The 22025-nt window shown below is 36.5% G+C and overlaps 1 protein-coding gene across 3 annotated transcripts; it reads left to right on the top strand.

Annotated features, from left to right (window-relative positions):
* The first annotated feature begins 5057 nt into the window (after nucleotides 1-5057).
* On the top strand, nucleotides 5058-15396 carry LOC147475717 (uncharacterized). 3 transcript variants are annotated; one of them, XM_086582582.1, is made up of 7 exons: nucleotides 5058-5813; nucleotides 8697-8774; nucleotides 11389-11423; nucleotides 11547-11602; nucleotides 13954-14055; nucleotides 14169-14261; nucleotides 15107-15396. In XM_086582582.1, exons 1-6 carry the CDS (start codon nucleotides 5403-5405, stop codon nucleotides 14225-14227), a joined length of 741 nt encoding a protein of 246 aa, XP_086438708.1. In that variant the 5' UTR covers nucleotides 5058-5402; the 3' UTR covers nucleotides 14228-14261; nucleotides 15107-15396. The 3 variants fall into 3 exon arrangements, with proteins under 3 accessions (XP_086438708.1, XP_086438709.1, XP_086438710.1); XM_086582583.1 differs by having other exon boundaries at nucleotides 5224-5813; nucleotides 14169-14265; XM_086582584.1 differs by lacking the exons at nucleotides 13954-14055; nucleotides 14169-14261; nucleotides 15107-15396 and adding an exon at nucleotides 11684-12010 and having other exon boundaries at nucleotides 5226-5813.
* The last annotated feature ends 6629 nt before the right edge of the window (nucleotides 15397-22025 follow it).

Raw genomic sequence — 22025 nt, 5'->3', positions numbered from 1 at the left:
AGAATACAAATTCAACAACAAAATAAAGAACAGACGGGAAACAAAATCTTACTTGTCTGCAAAATGAGCGTTCTCCTCGAGATGGTTGAGTGGGAACATAACCCAATACAAATTCAAGAGGACTAGTTAGGTCTTGAAAGTGCAAGACAAACCAAATTCAAAAGAAAAACTACATACTGTTGAACAAAAAGATTAAAATTGAAAAAAACACTCACTTGTTTGCAATAAGCCCATTAAAAAAACTGAATCCCTTTTCTCGAAATCAGTAGGAAAAACCGTATATCATCGTTGAATTTTCAGTACGTGGTTAGAGAGAAAGGGATATTATTAATTAGGATTTGGAGAATGGCGGATGATGTAAAATGGTTTGGAGAATGGCGGATGGGGAGTTGCTAGCACTAATAAGATGAAGAATAATATATGAAGATGGATGGGAGATGAACTATTAGGGCGGCATACCAAGAACGAGGTGAATTCGGTTTGAACTTTGAGGAGGATAAGGGAGAGGTTGGGTGTTTGAAATTTCAAAATCAAACCTTTGACAATATACTAGAATCATTTTCTTTAGAGTTTGTCACCTTATATAATATTATGCCTAAGCTAAGCAAACCAAACTGCCATCACACAAGATCATCAGAAATTGCAAGCACTGTTGAGTAAATTATCAAGGTGACTTGCATGTGCAACTCCGTTTAGGATAACTAGCATATGCTTATTACCATTTTAGTCTATGTATATAATACATATTTCTAATCAACTAGTACCTCTTTATAGGATGACCCAGAGTGACCACATACTAGATGCAAAGACTATACCTCGAGTAAAAACCACACAAATCTTTTAGTCAGAGTATTCACCCTTGCACTTGATCAAAGCCTCAACAAAATAACACGATCTCATCCTTGGTGTTTCCCTCATGCACATCCACTACAAATGATTCAATTACAAGAGTTCCAGGTCTCCCATCTATGATCTCAGGATGGAGGGTGATAATGGATGAGTAGTTTTGCAAAACCAAGGCAAAATCAACGGCTTGGTTTTGGCTGATTAAACAAAAAGGTGGAAAAGTATAAGTTATCCTACACTGTCACATGCACCAGAATATATTTGTTTAAATTCATTACTGAATATATCTTAGTTTTAGATTGAGCTTTAGGCAACCACGTGCTAGTGACAAACTTAGGTCACAAACTTGGCAATGCAGAGAGATGTTATGGTTCAAACTCAAACAAATGAACAAAGCAAAACACTACATGAACTTTTACATAATCTACTATAGAAACTGGTTTAGAATGATAAAGCATATCTAACACAGTTACAACAAACTTGATTGAGTCATAGTTTATACGTTCACAAAAATAGAAAAACACAAATTCTAACAGAAAAAATAGATCTGAAACAAAGAGAAATTAAAGATAGATAAAAGAAATTGAATTACCTTAAGTTTCATCATAAAGATAAGGAAAAGGCATGTTTGACATGTCAATATCTCAATGTGAATCTTATTCGAATCCAAAGCTAGATTTTCGATCAGATCAAGTCTTGAATCCCAACTATTTGTTTCTTGTTTAATTTTGTTCGTATCAAGAGAAAGAGGGTTTGGGGGTGAATAAGGATCCTTTGTTCGGAGATTTCAGAGAAGTTTATGCAGGATTCGAAGAGAGAAACGTTAAAAAAAAGAAAGGAGGATTCATTTGAGATGGCGGCACGCGAACAAGATAGACAGAGGCTTATTAGCTAGGGCTTCGAGAGAATGACAGAGGAGGGGCAAAAATTTAGTTTCAAGAAGAGACGCACAGTGTGTGCGAACTTTTATTTTCTTTTGAGTCCTCTGTTGAGGCTTTGGTGGCTTGACTTCCAAAAGCATAAAACTCAAAGCCCACGGTTAACCTAAGATGTGTCATAAATTTTCTTGACACCTTTCTTAATGACGTCATAAATTAGACACCAAGCTTGACACATTGATAAAAAAAATGTCATAGATATTTATGACGGCTAGCCTATAACAGTCAACATTGAACGGTAAGTATACAATTGTTAGTCACAAACTTGACACATTAATAAAAAACGTCAAAGATATTTGTGACGGCTAGCCTATAACTGTCAACATTTGACATCAAGCGTCATAAAATTAATGGTGAGATAAAAATTATGATGGCTTATACGAAAGCCGTCAAGGTAGAAAAAAAATAGCCGTCATAAAAAGCCCTTTTTTTAGTAGTGTTAATAGGAAATCGGAAACTGGATAATCTTCGATGATCCCACATAGTAAATCAAACATAATTTATTTTTTTATGTTATATTTGCAAGGGCATTACAGATGGATCAGTAGAAGTTGGTATTATACACCACATTGGATAATTAAAAGAAAATCGGAAACTGGATTCAAATATATAACTGAGCTCAAAGAATAATTAACGGGAAATCGAAAACTTTATGCAAATGCAATATATAAACTAAACCCAAAAAGTAATTAACTAGAAATTGGAAACTGGATGTGATTGCATTAAACTAACACATGATAATAACTAACAGGAAATTAGAAATTGGATGCAAATCCTTGAAAAATATCTAACGGGAAATCGGAAACGGTATGCAAATACATCAAACAAACCTCATATAATAATTAATGGAAAACCGGAAATTAGATGCAAATGCATTGAACTAAACTCAAAAAATAATTAACAGAAAATCAAAAACCGAATGCAACTACATTAAACTAACCTCATAGAATAATTGATGGGAAATCGGAAACTAAATGCAAATGCATTGAAATAATCTCAAAGAATAATTAATAGGAAATCAGAAACTGGATATAATTGCATTGAACTTACCTCAAAGTATAAATAATCAGTAGATGCATATGTATTGAACTAACTTTAAAGAGTTATTCACGGGAAATCGGAAACTGGATCCAAATGCAATGAACTAATCTCAAAGACTAATTAACGAAACATTGAAAAATGGATGAAATTGCACTGAACTAACCTAAATGAATAATTAACGGGAAATTATAAATTTGATGTAACTGTATTGAATTAACCTCAAAAAATAATTAACGGAAAATCAAAAACTTGATGCAAATGCATTGAACTAACCTCAAAGAACAATTAACATAAAATCGGAAATTAGATGCAACTGCATTGAACTAACCTCAAAGAATAATTAACAAAAAATCAAAAACTGGATGCAACTGCATTAAACTAAAATCAGAGATTAACTAACGGAAAATCAGAAATTGGATGCAAATGTATTGAAATAACCTAAACAAATAGTTAACTGAAAATTGGAAGTCGGATGTAACTGCATCGCACTGACCTCAAAGTATAAATATCCGCTTTTTTAGCCTTCTCACATGAGTAATTACGAGCAATTAGGAACCCAAAACGAAAGTGAGTTTATAAAAACAGACTCTTACATGTATGCAAACTGTATATAAATTGTAAACTATCGAACTAACATAGAAAAACAATTAATGGAAAATCAGAAACTGGATGCAAATGCAATGAACTAATCTCAAATACTAATTAACGAAACATCGAAAACTGGCCGGATACAACTGTACTGAATTAACCTTAATGAATAACTAACGGGAAATCATAAAGTGGATGCAATTGCACTGAACTAACCTCAAATAATAATTAACGGGAAATTGGAAATTTGATGCAACTGCATTGAACTAACCTCAAAGAATAATTAATGAGAAATTGGAAATTGGATGCAACGTATTACATTAAACTAACTTCAAAAAAATAATTAATGGAAAATCAGAAACTTGATGTAAATGCATTGAACTAGTAATCCTAAAATATATTTGTATTATATGTAGAGAGAATAAATGTCTCGACAAATATAGTTTTGCATTTTAAGTAGTGTTAGTCATAATTCATTTATTGTAATTGGGAATGTATTGCTATCCAAGTAGCTTCAATATTATCTTCGTCACATTGGGTATTCTCATAAAACTTCAATCAAACTTCTATTGTTAAACCTAACAATAAAAAGAAATCGATGAGTTTTATCAAGGTTTGATGCTTCCTTTTTATAGAGAGTGGTGCAAGAAATTTAAATGAGTAATTAATATAATTTTCATATCTCATAGTTATGCATAGTTGCTAATATTTTTTAGAATAATTTAATATAACGGCACCCGTTCGTATGACACATTTATGTGATAAATCTTTTCAAGTGGGAGTAGTGTATTCTTTGAGGATATGGAAATAATCAATCTGTTTTAGTGATTTGTACAAATTAGTATGTAAGCCGAACGGTGATAATTTACCGCTAAATCATCATAAATCTAATAAAATTATTATACAAACTAGATCGAGTTTAAGATAATTCCATTTGAAAATTACGGATTAATATCATAAACCACAAAGTGAAGAGACTATCTCAATTTGATCTCTTAGTTTCTAAGTACTTATGCACCATAATCATTGTTTATTAACGTATTTCGATTTATTTTCAATAAAAATATATTTCGATTCGAATATTTGCCGCTAAATCACCATAAATCTAAGAAAAGTATTATTCAAGCTAGATAGAGTTTAAGATAATTCTATTTAAAAATTACGGATTAATATCCTAAACCACAAAGTGAAGAGTCTATCTCAATTTGATCCCTTAGTTTTCAAGTACTTATGCACTATAATCACTACTTATTAACGTATTTCGGTTTATTTTCAATAAAAATATATTCTTATTCAAAAATTTGCCGCTAAATCACCATAAATCTAAGAAAACTATTATACAAGCTAGATTGAGTTTAAGATAATTCTATTTGAAAATCATGAATTAATATCCTAAACCATAAAGTGAAGAGGCTATATCAATTTGATCCCTTAGTTCCCAAGTACTTATGCACCATAATCGCTGCTCATTAACGTATTTCGGTTTATTTTCAATAAAAATATATATTGATTCAAAAATTTGTATGAGACATTTTGTAAAGTCTTTTCAGCACACAAAATATTTAATAGATCCGGGACTTATAACCGGTCCAAAATCTAGTACACTAGTAACTAATAAGGAACCCTCTCCGAAATACAAAAGTTACAAACATAAACATATAAAGAGGACAATTATATGGGCTCAAATATATTGGCGGGCATCCGCCCACACCCGGCCGCCCCTTTCATAACATCCAAAAGAAAAATAAAAAAAGAAAAAAGAAAAAAAAATGTAAAGAGGATAAATAGAGAGGACACTGGAGTACTGTACACACAGTAAGGTTTAACCAAACAGCTCAACTGAAACCGTTGGAAGTTCTTTGTACTTGAAAAGCAAAGTTCACCAACTCTGGATATTTGAGTGTTCTACTCATTTCTCAACACTCACTTCCACTTGCAATGAACTCATCCCTATAAACACAACAACAACTTCAACCAGCCAACTTTGCAATGACAACAACCCTTCCAATATCAGCAAACATTTCAGCTTTCAACAAACTATATCATGTTCTAAGTAAGAGAAGAACCTCTTTTACACTCAAATGCCTTCGACCCATTACTTGTTATGCTTTTTCAAGAAAAAAGATTGATTCTTTTCATGAAAACAAGTTTAAAATGAAGGATGTTAATGAATTGTGTTGTTATTTTGGAGTGAGAAGAGAGAAAGATGGGATTTTGAGTAGAAAGAATGAGAGAAGAAGAGTTGTTGTTGTTAGAGTGAACCAGTTTGGTGGTGGGGGTGGAAGAGATGATGGAAATAATGCAAGGATATTGGGTAATCTAGCTTTGGCTATTGGTTTGACTTATCTTTCAATGACTGGGCAGCTTGGGTGGGTTTTGGATGCAATTGTTTCAGTTTGGGTGAGTTTACTTTTATTTTGGAATCAACAGTTATTATCTGCTATTTACTTTAATTGTTGTACTAGAACTAGTCCTGCTAAGTTTTTGCCTTGGTAGTGTGTTTAGTTGTTGCATTTTGTTTTTTATTGGTAGTGATATACTTATGCTAGTATACCATGGTGCGAGGAGAGATGTGAGAGGGGGATAGATGAAGGAGTGTGAGGGAGAAATAGATGAACGCTAGAAAAGGAGAAGACAAATAATTGAGCGGTGAAGTTGAATGATTGAGTGTGGAAGATGGAGATTTGGAGAATATGAGGAAAGAGACAAACACGGTCGTCGGTCTGATTCAGTATGTTTTGTTTTCTTAATATATAATAGTGCTTTACTCTTAGCCTAAGTATACTATGAAGTAATCAATTGTTTAATTTTTCTCCTTAACTATAAGTGCTTCTGAAGAGAACAGTGGTTTATTTATATTTATAGCTAAATAAAGTAATAATAACTTTATATCCTTCCTAGTAATTTACAAAAATCGCCTTCTATGTTGTGGAAAGAAGTTGTTCTGGCGTTTTCATGAAATTACTATTCAGTCGGACTGTTTATTCAACCAGAATACCTCAATTCAGAATTAGAGTGATTGAGATATGTTTTGTTCACAAATAAGATTATATCAATTGAATATATTTAACAGTATGGATTGAACCCTGTGACTAAATCAAGGTTTACTGGATTTATGGTGCCATAGTCGAGTACAATTCAATTCTCAGTATGGGAAACTAGGTCAATGTTTTTTTTATTAAGTTCTGCTGTTGAGCATAATCTACTGGTCATTCTACTTTTCTAGTTGCTAACATTAATGAATCTCAAACATATTACCAGTTGAGGAGCTATCTTCAACAATTTTCATATTATCGAGCTACCAACTTGTCATTAGGATTCAGGAGACTAATCCTGATTTGCAAGACCCTTGCATGAGAGTCATAAACAACAGTAGGGGCATGTTCTATAAACGACGACTCAAAATTCAAGAACCATCAGGATTCTGCTTAAGGTTGGTGGTTGTATCTATTACTCAGCTGCTTGGGTGGGTTTGGGACATTGGTCGGGAGGCTCTATTGGCCTTCAATACTGCCCTTTGAGCAAATCAATATTCTACACTGAGCATCATCCTCTTGAGGGAGGCCTTGAAATAGGTACGCATTCACGTTCATATTTGATAAGTGCATAGAGTCTCTCTTCAGGCTGTAGAAGGACCCCTGTATGTAACAGCAGAAATGGTCGGAATTGGTATCCAATTGGAAGGCATAGGCTGTAAATATATCTTTGGAGGGGTTACTGTAGGTGGAGATCTTGTTGCTAATCATTGTAACATTGTGACTGTCTATTTTACTCGGCCATTTTATAGAAGACCTGGTGAACTTCATTCTCCAAGATGCTTCACAATTCTTGTCCACTAGCTTTGTACCTTCTTAAGTTGGATAAAATCTAGAAGTGGTCTTCCCAACACCAGATAACTTTTGTCAAGAATATAAAACAGAACAAAAGTAGAATAGGAATGGCTTGTACGAGATCCCTCAAAGGAGTACGTTAATTTGGAACCCGCTGAAGGAGTCTTGGTTCAGATCAATTTTGAAAAACAAATATATGTGATACAGGATTTCTGGGAATTGGACCGTGAAAAGTGTAGAAATAAGGAAAAAAGCAACTAGTCCTGTTCTACGTGAAAAAAGGGAAGAGCTATGGTCCCTTTTTCTGACAAATCATACACTACTATGATTTTTTGGAGTAGTAAGTCATTGCCAGCAGTAAAGAAATGTCCTCATAAACTATTTTTGAAGTAACCATTTATTTATATTTTTCTTGTGACATCATTTTATTGCTTAGTAAGGTTAAAACACAAGGCTCCGCTTGATAGCCTTAGCAAAGTTTACTAGTTAGAAACTAAGCTAGTACAAGGGTTTTGGTTGTCTTCGTAGATCGTTGCACCACTACAATCTCTATCAAGACAATGCGGTTACAACTTTGCTGAAATTTAAACACAAAACTTTGAACGTATTTGCAGTTTCTTTGAATGAGAATATGGTGTGGGACTACCTACTTAGACAACCAAAGCTCTTTGATCTCCTAGTTTAGACTTTAGCTATACTATAATCAGTAGAATTCTGACTACTAGACATGGGAGATCCACGTGTCAGGATTGGAGGAGATGGGAGATGGTGTGGAGATGAAGGGGGCAAACTGACTGGATAGGGGACAAGTTCTGGTGGCCAGTATAGGGTGGGAGATTGAAAGTATTTTACTGTACGTGGGGTTTTCTTTGGGTGGGTTATTTTTGTAACCATGGCATACATGTAATTTCTTTATACTTGGGTGGGGTGGTGGTTGTCTATGGAGAATTAGTTATATATATATATATATATATATATATATATATATATATATATATTTTTTTCAAGAATTAGCTAGTTGTTGATCATCCCATATGCAACCTTCTTGATGTATTGCAGATGGCATATATGAATAACTTTTATCTATCCAAATAAATATATCAGAAATGTTCTGTTCTGTTTGTAGGGATACTTAGGCCGAGAGAAAGTAACAAACTACACTCTTAATTCACACAATTGTTTGCTGGCTTGGCAGTTGGCACCGTAAGGTTGCATGTTCAAGACCAACTAAAAAGGAAAAGTATAGGCATTGTGCCATTAACCAAACCTGCACACCCGTATCACTTTGGAACCATGTCTCATAGGCACCGTATACACAAATCAGTGATGTTGCAATGTTTAATATCTTGTTTTTGCGTATAAACTGATTTCCATTGCACTTCATTTAAATTACATAAATGGTCAGAAGGTACTCACTTGACTCCCCTGATTGTTCGATTATTTTTGTAAACAGATCCTTGCAATAATTCTACCAATTGCTGGACTCGGTGCTTTTCTATGGTGGGCTGGACGCAATATAGTTCAAAGCAGTGTAAGGCTTCTTTCACCTGTGGTTCTCCTCTTACAACATGAGAAAAAATTTCTGCATTTTGTTTTAATTAAGGCCGTGATAGTTGATACATTGACTTTCTTTGAATATTTACAAGACCACTATGTTTAATTAATAACAGGAATGTGCTAAAACTATCAAAACACATGCATACAGTCACCTGTGGACATGCTAGTGTTTAATCACATTTAAAGTATTATGTGGTTAAATCTTATACTAGGACCTTTTTCGTGTCCAAAAAAGGTTAAACACCTTTCCATTTTTTTCCATCTATTTCTATGTATGAATTTTGTTCATGTCTATGCTTTTGTCCAACTCACAATTAGTTTCTATTGTAGATGGGCATCCAACTTAAAACCAATTGGTGACAAATGTAGAGGCCCCAAGATTTATATATTTACTGGCTAGGCTTTAGACACCTGATGTGGGATGATAATCTCAACAGTTTCTATTTCCATTGCATCGATTTTGTTTTGAGTAGATGACACACGTTTTCAGAGGGGGGAAATGGAGAATAGTTAATGGCTGTTTTTCTGTGGGTATGTTCTCCACAATCCACATCATGGAGATCTTCACAAAAAATCTGTCCATCTGAATGTGTATAACGTTGTCAAAAGTTGTGTTCAAGTTTAGGATTTATCTAACAGTTCACAATTGTTCACTTTTGCGACATTTTTTTTTGACGAAGTTAAAACATCTCCAAACAGGCTTAAGTTTTGTGAGAATGATCTTTATCATCATGAGAGCATCCTTACAAAAGTCAGCCTTGGCTCTTCTCCATGTACGCCCAACTACGCGTCACTTAGTGTGTCATTTTTCCGTGTGTCATAATGTCTTTCCCTATATGCATGGACTGATTCATAGTGTTTCTGTAGATCTGTAGTCTTTATTGGTAGAAAATATGAATGCGGAAGTCGCACTTCCAAGTATCCAAGTATATTCTATTTTAAAACACAGCATATAAGTTTGCCAACCACATGATCCTCTTAGCTAGAAGTTTTCTTTCTTCGGAGAGAAAAATAAATGCAATGAAGTGGTGTATCACAATCTTACAAAATTTGTCCATCTTTCTATCCATACTTTTATTTATTTATTTATTTATATCAAATACCTCGAAGGGGGGATTCAGTGGGTTTTTCTTGCTTGAGTTTGATGTTACTAGCTAAATACACACACATAACAACCTAACACAATTGTTCTGTATACCTCTCTGTATGTGTGTATCGGGGCGTGTGAAGATTCTAGCTTTATTTTGACTCTAGCAAACGGGGTAGTGACTGTTCACTGTAACTGATTAAAAGGTCCATTTAGTCTCATATATAGCGTACAAGCAGGAGTAAGAAGTCTGTCCAATTAGGAAACTAGGGAGTGACTCTCCAGGATAGATCGGGGGAAAAAGTAACCCTCATAACCATTTTTTTTTTAAATCACTCACAAGAACTGGGTAGATGAAAGGTCAACTATACCTTTGACGCGAAATTAAAAACTGCTCGGGTTGATGAAAAGTCAAGTATACCCCTAGCGCGAAATAATAAATAGCCTAGCCCAACTGAAACAACTCGGCATATATAGTATGAACAATGATTGTTCATACTTATTTGATTGTTCATACCTCAACATAATGTATGATCGGTAAGAACCCCTATTAAGATATGAACAATCACTGTTCATACCTTAACATGAGCTATGAACAATCAATGTTTATACCTCAACATAATGTATAATCAGTAAGAACATCTATTGGAACATGAACAATCATTGTTCATACCTATTTAGAGTATGAACAATCAATTTTCATACATTAACATAATGTATGATCAGTAAGAACACATATTCACATATTGGAGTATGAACAATCATTGTTTATACCTCAACATGAGTTATGAGCAATCATTGTTCATACATTAATATATTATATGAGGTACGTTCACCTATTTGGGTATGAACAATCATTGTTCATATATCAATATAAGGTATAAACACTCATTGTTCATAGCAAAACGACAGAAAGGGTAAAATCGGAAAATATTAATTTCAAATCCGGGCTATTTGTCCTTATAGGTTATTTTCACTAGAAAATTGGTTTTCAAGGTTATTTTCACCCAAAAATTGTCCTTGAGAGTGATTAAAAAAAAATGCTGGTTGTGAGAGTTATTTTCACTCGAAAATGGGCCTTGGGACCAATTTCTTGATTAGGAAACAACGTCATGCATGCCAGAAGGCACCGGAGTAACCAGTCAATTTTATAAATAATACACATTCGCATACACGTGAGTTCAAGAAAATACCTTACTTTCTTTTGACTTGATAGCAAAAAGGCTCCTGACAATTTACTGCTGGTTGACAATTGCGTTTTAGTCTTGAATGGCTTGGGAGGATAGGGCATAGTATTAGTCCTTCCATTTTCATTGTTTCTGTAAGAAAGGACTATGTATCAAGTGTTTTGAGTATACTACTTTTCTATTGTTAATTATGGATGCAATAGATTTCCTTTAAAAGAACATTTTATTTAATGGTGAAGACACAGTAACTTGAAAGAACTTAGTGGTTTTCATGGTAGTGATGTGACTTTTACCATGTTTTGGTGTGTTTGCAGTGCCCTAACTGTGGAAATGAGTTCCAGATATTTAGGTAATTTTAACAGGAATTTTTTGTGTTCTACGCTTGCTTTTGTTACCCTTCATAGTTTTAGTTTTAACATCTTATTGTTAATTTTTCTGTATCATTTAAGTCATTGCATAATGACTCTTGCAGATCTTCTTTGAAGGATGGCTTGCAACTCTGTCCTTACTGTACTCAACCTTTTGGAGGTAAGATCCTCATTTTTTATTCTTTTCCCCTGGTTTATATTCATCAACTAAGTAGGCTTGTCTCTCTTGTAAATCTTTTAGTATACAAGTTGAAGAAAAAGAATTATCAGATGCACCCTTCTAATGTTGCATTTTCCATCCAAGGGGAGAGTTTGGTGCCCCATCCATTTCTTCTAATGATGTGGAGTGAGGCTAAGGTTCTATAGAGGCTCAGGGAACTCTAAAAATATGTGCATTCATGTGATAATGGTGGAATGTATTGAATATTCTATTATCCCTTATCAATCAGTGAGTATTTAGTGAATGTAAAAAAATATCTTAACTTCCTGATACCAACTTCCAAACACCAGTGTTGTATTACAGGGGGGCGGGGGGAATCTGAAATGTCCTGGTGTTTTTTCGCTTAAATTATTATAAACGGATAGGGAATTTAGGAGGTGGTGCAAAGGCGGCTGAGCAGAGTTGAACAAAGGAAGACTAGGTTAGGAGAAAAGGAAGGAGATGCCAGAAGGTCTATTTTTAGGGCTGGCGTTCACCAGTGAAATGATTGAAATGCCATGGTTTGCTGCTGGTGCATATCTCGTGTGAGGATATTTTCCACGTAAACATGCACCAGCTCGCTTGGTCTCTATAACTTTTGCTGTTATTTGCAGGAACAGACATCCTTTCCTTTTCTGAATGTGTGAAGCCCTATGAAATGGTTGAAAGCCATAGAAAACCTTGAAAGTGTAGTGCGCTCCTATATAAAATCGTAGAATCTAAAATATTCTATAGATTGTCCCATGTAAAGTACTTGTGCTAGTGAATGTGTGGATATATCTTCCGTGTAATTAGTGAAGTTTTCTGAGTGTCCTCCCAAGTTGATGGATAAGGAGAAGGACTTCATTTGTAGACATGCGGGTTCTAAGAAGAATAAAAGTACTTTTCTTTAAACTTCTTTCCAGATGTGTTTTTTTGTATGGGTCTTCCTTGGTGGAGTATAGTGTATATGTATGGGCCTAGACAGAATCTAGTCAACTTAACTGCTTGAAGGGTAATACTGGAGTGTGATCACTGGTCATTGAAATCCGATAAGTCCAAGTCTGTGACAGATCGCTTAGATTATAAGCTTTTTCCCCATAAAATATTTATTTCACATCAGTCCAAATGCCAAAGCTGCTGGAGAGAGGGACAATATGGAGGCAGGCACATGTCTAACAAAACCATGGGTGCTAGTTAATAGCACCCCCTCCTCAGTGCTAGGGTTAGATTGCACACTTGAATATGAACTCTCATTATCTACTGCTGCAATGACTTTATAAGCCCAAAGGACCACTGGTCCAACATGGGCCTGGCACATGCTTGACATTTGACAACATCTGGGGTTGGCAACACAGTCACTGGATATAACTTAGCCGCAGTACAGAATCTCCAAATTTTGAACACAGATGTGTACATTTCAGTGCACAAGAGTGAGTAGAAGAGAATGCAACTGACAAGCTTGAAGCTTCTAATATTTTCTTGCTTGAACTGCAATTGCAAAATATTTGAGTTCTGCAACATAGATTTTGCTATGGTGTAAGCTAGATAAAGAAAAGAAACTGCTGACTCCAGTAATGCGCATGCAACCTTAGTTCGACACTTGATTCATTAGAGGCCAACACTTAAATGTAATATCAAAGCTACTAGAAAGAGTCCTCGGAGAAAATATATTGCCGTGTGATTAATTTAGTCCTTATAGAAAAGGAAAGAGAATAACAGGTTCTCAAGTATAATTGTTTTGTAACGTTTCGGTGGATATTTCTCTTCTATTTCAGACAAAACTTGTTTGCCTTCCTATCCAGCATTATCTTCCTCTTTCTGCACCAAGTGACCCATATCCTATTTGATAAAAGCATATAGACACATGAGAATGGATCAGCTCTGTGTCAAAATGTAGTTTCTAATTGTGGTTCTTCTTAGGAAAATTGTGAATGCACCGTGACCCATGTTGAAGGAAGACGTGGCATGCTGTCCAAAAAGAACAAAATTAAGAAACTATGGTCCCCAGCACAAGCTGATCTGTACCCGTAAGCACATAGATTAGTGGCTGTGTAAGAAACAAATATACAAATATCAACAAAGTACTTTTATATAAACAAAGATTGTATCCTGTCGTTTATTTCTATATGATCTACTTAGGCAGATTGGCTGGTGGATTTTGAGCAAGTCTTAGAGCTGAGCTCCTTTGATTTTGTTCGGTGCCATTTATATTTGTTTGTTTGGAGTTCCTCTTCTATGCATTTGAATCGGCTCTGTTGAATTATAAATGTTAATGAGCTGTACCTGTATCAGTTGGTTACTTGGTTTAATACAATCAGTTTCACTTTCAGTGGAGGGTGATGAGTTCATAAAGGACTCTTCTAGCTTCACCTCCAATCAGTCTGCCACATTTGGACAAGCATTCAGTGGCTTCTCTCCCAACTCCAAGAAAGGTATCTATTATTGTGTGCCTGCTTTTACTGGTTCTGTAAGTGTGTTAATCTAACTTCTGTAGGCGTTCTATTGCTAGAGGGTTCGTCTAAAACTTTGTTACTAATGAATGCAGGAAAGACTTCCTCGTTATCAGTTGTTGACATCGAAGCCGAAGTTAAGGATGTGGAATGATTCAATTACGTCACCTGTTAGGCTGTTATACCCTGTAAGTGAGTAAACAATCTTTGAGTTCTCTTGATTATCGCATACATGTGTCTGTTTGTTTTAATATGAAGAAAATGTAAAAATAAAAGGAAAAAGGAAAAGAAAGAAAACAATACTTTGCTGTGCAATTTTTTAGGTGATAACTATTTACTGCAGTGCTTGGAAACTACGGTATAAATATTGGTAAAATGTAATTCCCCAATGCATCATAGTCTACCCAACAAAAAATACTTTGTAATAGGACTGGCTATGTGAAGTTATGATTCTTTTTTCGTATTCGATCCATTGGAACTTCTTCTTATATTAACCATATGCAAACTATGTCGAACTCTATTGCTAGGTATGGCATCCTTGGGTAATTAACTTAGAAGGCGTATATGATTAAAAGTATGTGGTGGAGAAACATCTGCTCTCATTTAAAGTGGCAATGTCATCAGTAATCGAGATATATAGTAAAAGTCATCATGACCGAAAAAGGTGTTGGCCACTGAATTTGGAATGCAAGACTTTTGGGAGGCTTAAACACTTCCTTGGCAAAAGAGTAGATCAATGTGCTCAAAGAAGTACTTTAACAAAGTAATTCACTGTTGGAGTTGAAATGTGGAAGCCTATTTTAAGTCAGCTAAACTGATTGGGATGATTATATATATATAGGAGAGTTTTCTTTTGAACTCATAAGCGTATACCTTTTAGGTGAATTCACGATGGATTCTAAAAGCAAACTAAAATGCATGCCTAGGTAACACTTAGACTTAGAGAGGATATTTGCTAGCCCAAGTAAATGATGATTTGTTTGGAAGCTATGTAAGAATTCTTACAGTGTGCCTAACTAAGCTTCTGGTGCAGGTACCTTGCTAGTATTCTCTAATGGAGAGAACCCTTATGATTGAGAAGAAAGTTAAGAGAGATGCAACTTCTTAAGACAATAACTTGAAGAGTAGGGTTTTCTTTGTAGTCATACCTTTGTACATAATCGATTATATGTCTTGAAAGGTCATATTATTGTATATCATATAAAAGTAAGTAACCTGTTTTGTTTAGTTCCACTTATCATCTCGGAGTAGAATGATCCACCTTATTCTATTGTGTTCTTATTGTTTAAGAAATTATATGGTAGTAGTGACGGTTGCGGTACCTTTAAATGATTTGAGAAACAAAAAATCGTTCGCACAAAAGAAAGAGCATAGTTTAGCACAAAATGGCCGTTTTAACTGTTACAATCTCACTAGTCACACTTTGAAATTTTCGAGGCAGGTCTTTCCATCATGTCCTTCATAATGGAAAAATTGAACATACTCTTTCATAGAGAACTCTGTATATAGGAGCACTTTCGTCTGAAATCAATTCTTTAATTGGCCCACGAGGTTTTGTATCAATACCATATGTGAAAAAGCATGAAGCTGATATTCTTGGTCCGAGACGGTTGGCTAGTACCCTATGCTCTACGCTTTTAAGCTTGTCATTGGAAGAAATCTGCCTGAAAATGAAGCAATTAGTAATGGTACTATCTTAAAACCCAAAAACAACCTTTTAAAGTCTATTACAGGGTTCAGATACAGTACCAATTAATGCCACACGAAACATACCTGGAGAAGATCACCGACATTCACTACTAGAGATCTTGGAAGAGGATGCACATCAACCCAATGATCTTGATGACGAACTTGGAGGCCGTTAATGTCATTTTGGAGAAGAATAGTTAAGAAAACAGGATCTGTATGGCTTGCATTTCCTAATACTAGTTCTGGCTCTGGACATGCTGGGTAGTAATGAGAGACAACGGTGCAGGCTTCACCACAATTCATATTCTTCAGATGATCTGCTTTGAGCCCAATACTCTCTGAAAATAACTGGAACAATGTATCTCCTAAAATAGCAAGTTGCTTTCCGAATTCGATGGTTGTGTCTCTACAAATTTAACATGTATGCAACCTTCAACGCAACATATAAGACAATGACCACAGTTTATATTGAAAATTTTACTCATGATCAGAAAGATGTCACAATAAGGAGTCCAAAAATTTTACCAACAATAAAAAAAAGAAAAAAAGAGTCCAAATAAGATATACTGATATACAAGCTACAGTAGAAAATGTCTCCTAAGTTAGTAAATCTCAATGCCTGGAAACGGCTGGTAATTCATCGTGATCTTTAGAATGCTCATAAAGATCTGCCGGCGAGGTTCGAAAGACCAAAGTGTCTTTCCACTGAGCACCTTTAGATTTAAATAGATCAAAATTACTATGGTAGTACACTTTTCTGCTTGTATCACGAGTGTAGTAATGTTTTTTGACCTCGACATCTTGGTCATAAAATCTAATCACCCCTTCAATCATCTCCTCCAACACACTAGAAGGCACACCATGATCCACAACTATAAAGAAACCCCATGTCTCTGACGCATGTCTTATCTCGGCAACCACTTTCTCATGTTCACCTTGGACGTATATGACTGGAATTTTGAAGTCGGACACATCGGATTATGACTTGATTTCATTGTGTTCATTTGATGGTCTAATGAACATTTTTGGCACTTTCAGTATGCCAGAGTCAACTAGCCCTTTAACACCAGCTTTTGTCTCATCAAAGGCTTTGAGTTCTTCAGCTCTGTTGTATTCTAACTCAGTTCTCATGGCCTCTGCTTTCCTTTTTTTCTTGTTTATGTGTAGAACTACTGGAATATTGAGTTTCTATCAATAGAGAGCAATGCTATGAAGTATGAACCAACAACTTAATATAGGGCTAAGAGTATATTTGCTCGAGTCAATGGAGCACAATAGCACATGATAGTTAGAGCTGAATTCTTAAAAGTTCCTAACATAAAACGAATGAAAATTTATTGATAGTTAGAGCCTTTATCTTATCTACAGAACAGGCTGCTAATACGTTTTTAAAATTCAAAGACTTGTTTAATATATTCAATAACTCTGACTACGTCCACGGCACACAAGATGCTGAGTTATTTTTAATTGTGGGTGGGACGGTGGGTAACCACTGCTGTGATCGGACTAGCTTGATTTGAATTGATGCTGCCTGATTATTTAACTAGAAAAAACAAGTGAACTACTCTATTATTATTATTATTATTATTATTTTATTTTTTAACTTTTATTTTTTTAATAAATTTGGGGATTAAGGCAGACCCCTTGCCCTGTTTCATTAAACCAAACCAAAAAAAGTACAACCTCCCTAAGAGTATGATCACTAGGAGTTCATTCCAAAGGAAATACATACAACATTACAACCCTTCCAAAAGAAAGAGGTTCAATAAAAACACTAGTTCACAAGAAGAACTGGAGGCTTCTTCCTAGCAAAAAGGGCTTAAACCATCTGAACAGTTGAATTCAACCACAAGGAAATGAATTTTGCAACCTCGAATCTCAACCAAGGAAACAACAAGAGAAGAACACTTGAGCCTAAAAATATGCAATTTTTCATAGAGCTTTGTCTCCATTGTCCACCCTACACTTCAAACTTCATGTTCCCGCAGAAGAATCAAGCGCACTTAATCAAATCCAACAGACAAAGTCAATTTGTGTCACTTTTTAACCACAAGAAGCAAAGCACCTTTTTAAAAAGGCAAGCAATGCAACTTGCACTCCATTTTTAATAAATATTCAAATAGGCAAGACTTTTTTTTCTCTTTATGTGTAAATAGTCAAGATTTCGATGGACAGTAGTGGCTCCGAATCTTGTGTATATGATGCTAGGTTTTTAATGCTAAACTAATATCTATTTTAAGGTTAAACTAACAACTGAAGCATTATTATAAGATTCAACAATAATCAAGAACAAAGAATAAACTTGTTGGTGCTTTGAATTGTGAGAGAGACTAAATTATGTCCAATATACGCTTAAAATGTGTGCTTCTCACCACACCATCAATACACTGATGTCTAGCAACGACTTTTTGACGCTTCACCGGATTTTTGACATCCAGCATTACATCCAAGAAGTCCTCTTTGTTGTTTATTCTACCATTCTGTTGTTGTAAGAACGGAAGAAATCAACCACATTAGGCACTCCTGCCCATACAACACATGAGCCAACGAAGTGAAGAATTTGTTGGGGATTATACCAATACCAATCGATTCCCCCACTACACAGATAACTTGTATATGGACACAATTCAACTCCGGACAAAATCTAAATATCAACTACAACCTATACTAACATGCCCAACTCGCTAAACAACTATCAACAACAAATAATAATGTAAAGTAGTAAAAGCAAACCACAACACAAAGATTTACCGTGGTTCGGCCAATGATGCCTACTTCCACAAGAGCCAGTTCTTAATAAAGTGAGAAGAAAGATTACAATCACTCCTTGCAGTCTCTCACCTTACTAGATCACTCTTATCTCTTTACAGGGTTGTATCTCTGTAAATGTTATCTCTCAATCTTGATAGCTTTCAAGATTGGGTTTCTCTCTCTTTGTTTTTGTCTGGTTCTTAGTCTTAGGTTTTCCAAAACCTTGATTTTGGTTTTTATATCCAAAAACCAAATTTCGCGGTTACTGTAGTGAAGCCCACAAAGATTAGACACGGGCTGCACGCTTTGGCGCTGGTCGCGCTTAAAAACACCGAGGCCGAAGGCTGGTCGCTTCATATGAACGCGGGTCGCGCCTAACATACTGGAGCTCTGAGCGCGGGTTGCGCCCCATATGAGCGCGGGCGCGCTCTGACATTTTCGATGTCGAATTCGCTCCGTTTCTCTCCAGCTCTGTTTCTCTCCTCATGTGAGGGATAACTCCAACAATCTCCTCCTCCCGAACAGTGAGGGGAATACCTCCATGCAATTTCCAAATCAACAGGAGGAGTATGCTACCATTCCGGCGATAGCACAACAAATATCAAACTTACCTTTCGGTAAGACTTTGGTCATCATATCCGACCCGTTCTTGTCGGTATGGATCTTCTCGATACACAAATGCTTGTCTTCGAATACCTCTCTAATTTAATGATAACGCACGTGTATGTGCTTGGATCTAGAATGAAAACTCGGATTCTTGCTCAAGTGGATGGCGCCCGATCACATAGAACTAGAACTACAAACCGCTTTTAGCCCTAGTTCTAGTTCGTCAAGAACCTCTTCATCCATAACAACTCTTTGCAACACTTTCGGTTGGCTGCAATATACCGGCTTCAGAAGTGGAGAGGGCAACACACTTTTGCAACTTAGATTGCCAAGAAACCGCCCCCCAAAAAAGTAACTAGATAACCGGAGGTGGACTTCATCGAGTCAACATCACCGCCATGTCTCAGATCGATAAATAGCTTCAAGTAATGGCTTACTTCCACCAAAATACAAAAACATTTGGAAGTGCCTTTGAGATATCTCAATATCCACTTAACACCTTCCCAATGCTCTTTACCCGATTTGATGTAAATCGCTTTACAACCCTAACGGCGAAAAGCAATATCCGATCTAGTACACACCATGACATACATCAAACGCCCATCATGGGATGCATAAGGAATCTTTTCCATCCGACTCGCTCATGCTCACCCTTATGACACATCTCTTTGGTCATGCAGAACTGGCCACCAAGCGGACAACTGATTGGCTTCGCTTGATCCATATTGAATCTCTTCAACACCTTCTCAATGTAGCTTTCTTGAGAAAGCCATAACTTCCCACTCTTTCTGTCACGAGTGATCCGCATCCCAAGTATCTGCTTTGCTTGACCCAAATCATTCATCTCAAAGGACTTACTCAAGTCTTTCTTTAGCTTGGATATCTTGTTGATGTTTGGGCCAACTATCAACATATCATCCACATACAGCAATAGGTTCTATCCCATCATGAGCAATAAGATTCTCATCATGAGCTTCAAACTCATGGTTCTCTGCATTCTCAATGCCTTCTGCACGTTCCACAGTAGGAACTTCTGGTTCTGAATCAACAAGATCATTGGTGAAAGCCTGTAGCTTCTCACCCTCCTCAAAGTTTGCTATGGTTTGGTCTTCTAAGAACACAACATCTCGACTTCGGATTACCTTCTTGTTAATCGGATCATAGAGTTTGTAACCAAACTTTTCATCTCCATAACCCAGAAAAATGCACTACTTGGCTTTGTCATCAAGGTTGGATCTCTCATCCTTCGGAATATGCACAAATGCCCTACACCCAAATACCCTCAAGTATCCATAGTCAATATCTTTGCCTGACCATACCCTCTCTGGATAATCACTATTCAGAGGCTTTGTCGGCGACAGGTTGATCACATGCACGGCTGTACGCATTGCTTCTACCCAGTAACTTCTAGGTAGCTTAGAGTGAGATAGCATGTATCTCATCCTGTCTACAATGGTACGGTTCATTCTCTCTGCTATTCCATTCTGTTGTGGTGCCTTGGGAACGGTCTGCTCATGACGAATCCCATGACTCTGGCAATACTCTTCAAATGGCCTAATGTACTCACCCCCATTATCCGAAATTAATACACTTCCACAACTTCCCAAATCTCTTTCCACCATGTTGTGGAATTTTTCAAACACGCCAAGTACTTCATCCTTGGTCTCCGGACTATAGGCCCATATCTTTCTTGACGATCATCAATGAATGTCAAGAAGTAAACTCCACCCCGGGTGGGACTTTACTCTCATAGGACCACATAAGTCCGTGTGCACTAGTTCAAGGACGATTGTCCTTTACGTGGAGACGGAATCTTTAGAAAGACACCCCTGTGTTGCTTTCCTACCAAACAGTGAGTACATGTATTTAAATGTGTACCTTTAATGTCCAGCACACCTTTTGCTTAGGAAGAACTTCCATCCCTTTTATGCCCATGTGACCGCGGTCTCTTGTGCCATAGTTCGATGAAGCTTCTTCTTTTGCCGCATTCGCTTCTGCTTTACACAAACTAGCCTGTGTTTTGTAAAGAGAGCAAGTTTTCTTTCCTCTGGCTACTACAATGGAACCTCTCTCAGTTTCCATACCCCGTTACCAAACGAGTTTACAAAACCATCGTCATCTAATTTCCCAACCGAAATTAGGCTTAACCGTATGTCGGGGAAGTCTTACATCTTTGAGTGTCAAGGTGTAGCCGACATTGGTTTCTACATGAACATCTCCAATGCCTATAATCTTCGAGACTCCATCAAGTACCCATCCTTACTTCACCATATTCACCACAACCGTAGTAGTGAAGAATCCCCGCGGTTAATGTGACGGATAGGATGCTCCTCAGATCTATCACCCACTCAGATATCGACATGAGGTACTAAGACAGCACACACCACAATCTGACACAATTCCCACTAGGTCGTCGACTAGTGCGGTAGTATCTCTGCCTGTGTTTCCGTTCCTCTGCACCATGTCTTCATGTACCGCGGTTATTCTTCTCATCCCTCTTTCGTTGTTCTCAGACTCATATCTGAAGTGGCCTTTGGTGGCACAATAGTAACATTGCCTCTCTGCCTTAGGAGTTCTAGCTTCACCCCTAGATTTACTTCTGTCATCACCTCTAGAACGAGATGGTTTTCTGTTTCGACCTCTCCCCCGTTTCTCTGTGAAAAGGATCTCTGAGTGAGAAGAGCTGCTTCTTGCACTCCTTCTAGTCTCCTCATTCAACAAAGACGTGGTAGCCATCTCCATGGTAACAATTCCATCCTTGGTCGCCCGTGTGTAGAAACCGCTAATGTCTCCCAACTTTCGGTAGAGCCTAATAGAAACAAAGCCTCAACTTCGCCTCCCAAATTGATCTTCATCAAATGCATCCGATTGATGATATTCTCGTACTTCATTAAGATGCTTTCGGA

The sequence above is a fragment of the Coptis chinensis genome, chromosome 9 (genome assembly GCF_015680905.1).
Source record: "Coptis chinensis isolate HL-2020 chromosome 9, ASM1568090v1, whole genome shotgun sequence".
NCBI lineage: Eukaryota > Viridiplantae > Streptophyta > Magnoliopsida > Ranunculales > Ranunculaceae > Coptis > Coptis chinensis.
This window is presented reverse-complemented; position numbering and strand designations above follow the sequence as displayed.

What these genes read in the sequence shown, in the direction of transcription:
- LOC147475717 (XM_086582582.1), top strand. Translation starts at nt 5,403, where the DNA reads ATGACAACAACCCTTCCAATATCAGCAAACATTTCAGCTTTCAACAAA. An exon ending in ATGCAATTGTTTCAGTTTGG is followed by an intron (nt 5,814 to 8,696) that starts GTGAGTTTACTT and finishes TTTTGTAAACAG; the next exon opens with ATCCTTGCAATAATTCTACC. An exon ending in AATGAGTTCCAGATATTTAG is followed by an intron (nt 11,424 to 11,546) that starts GTAATTTTAACA and finishes TGACTCTTGCAG; the next exon opens with ATCTTCTTTGAAGGATGGCT.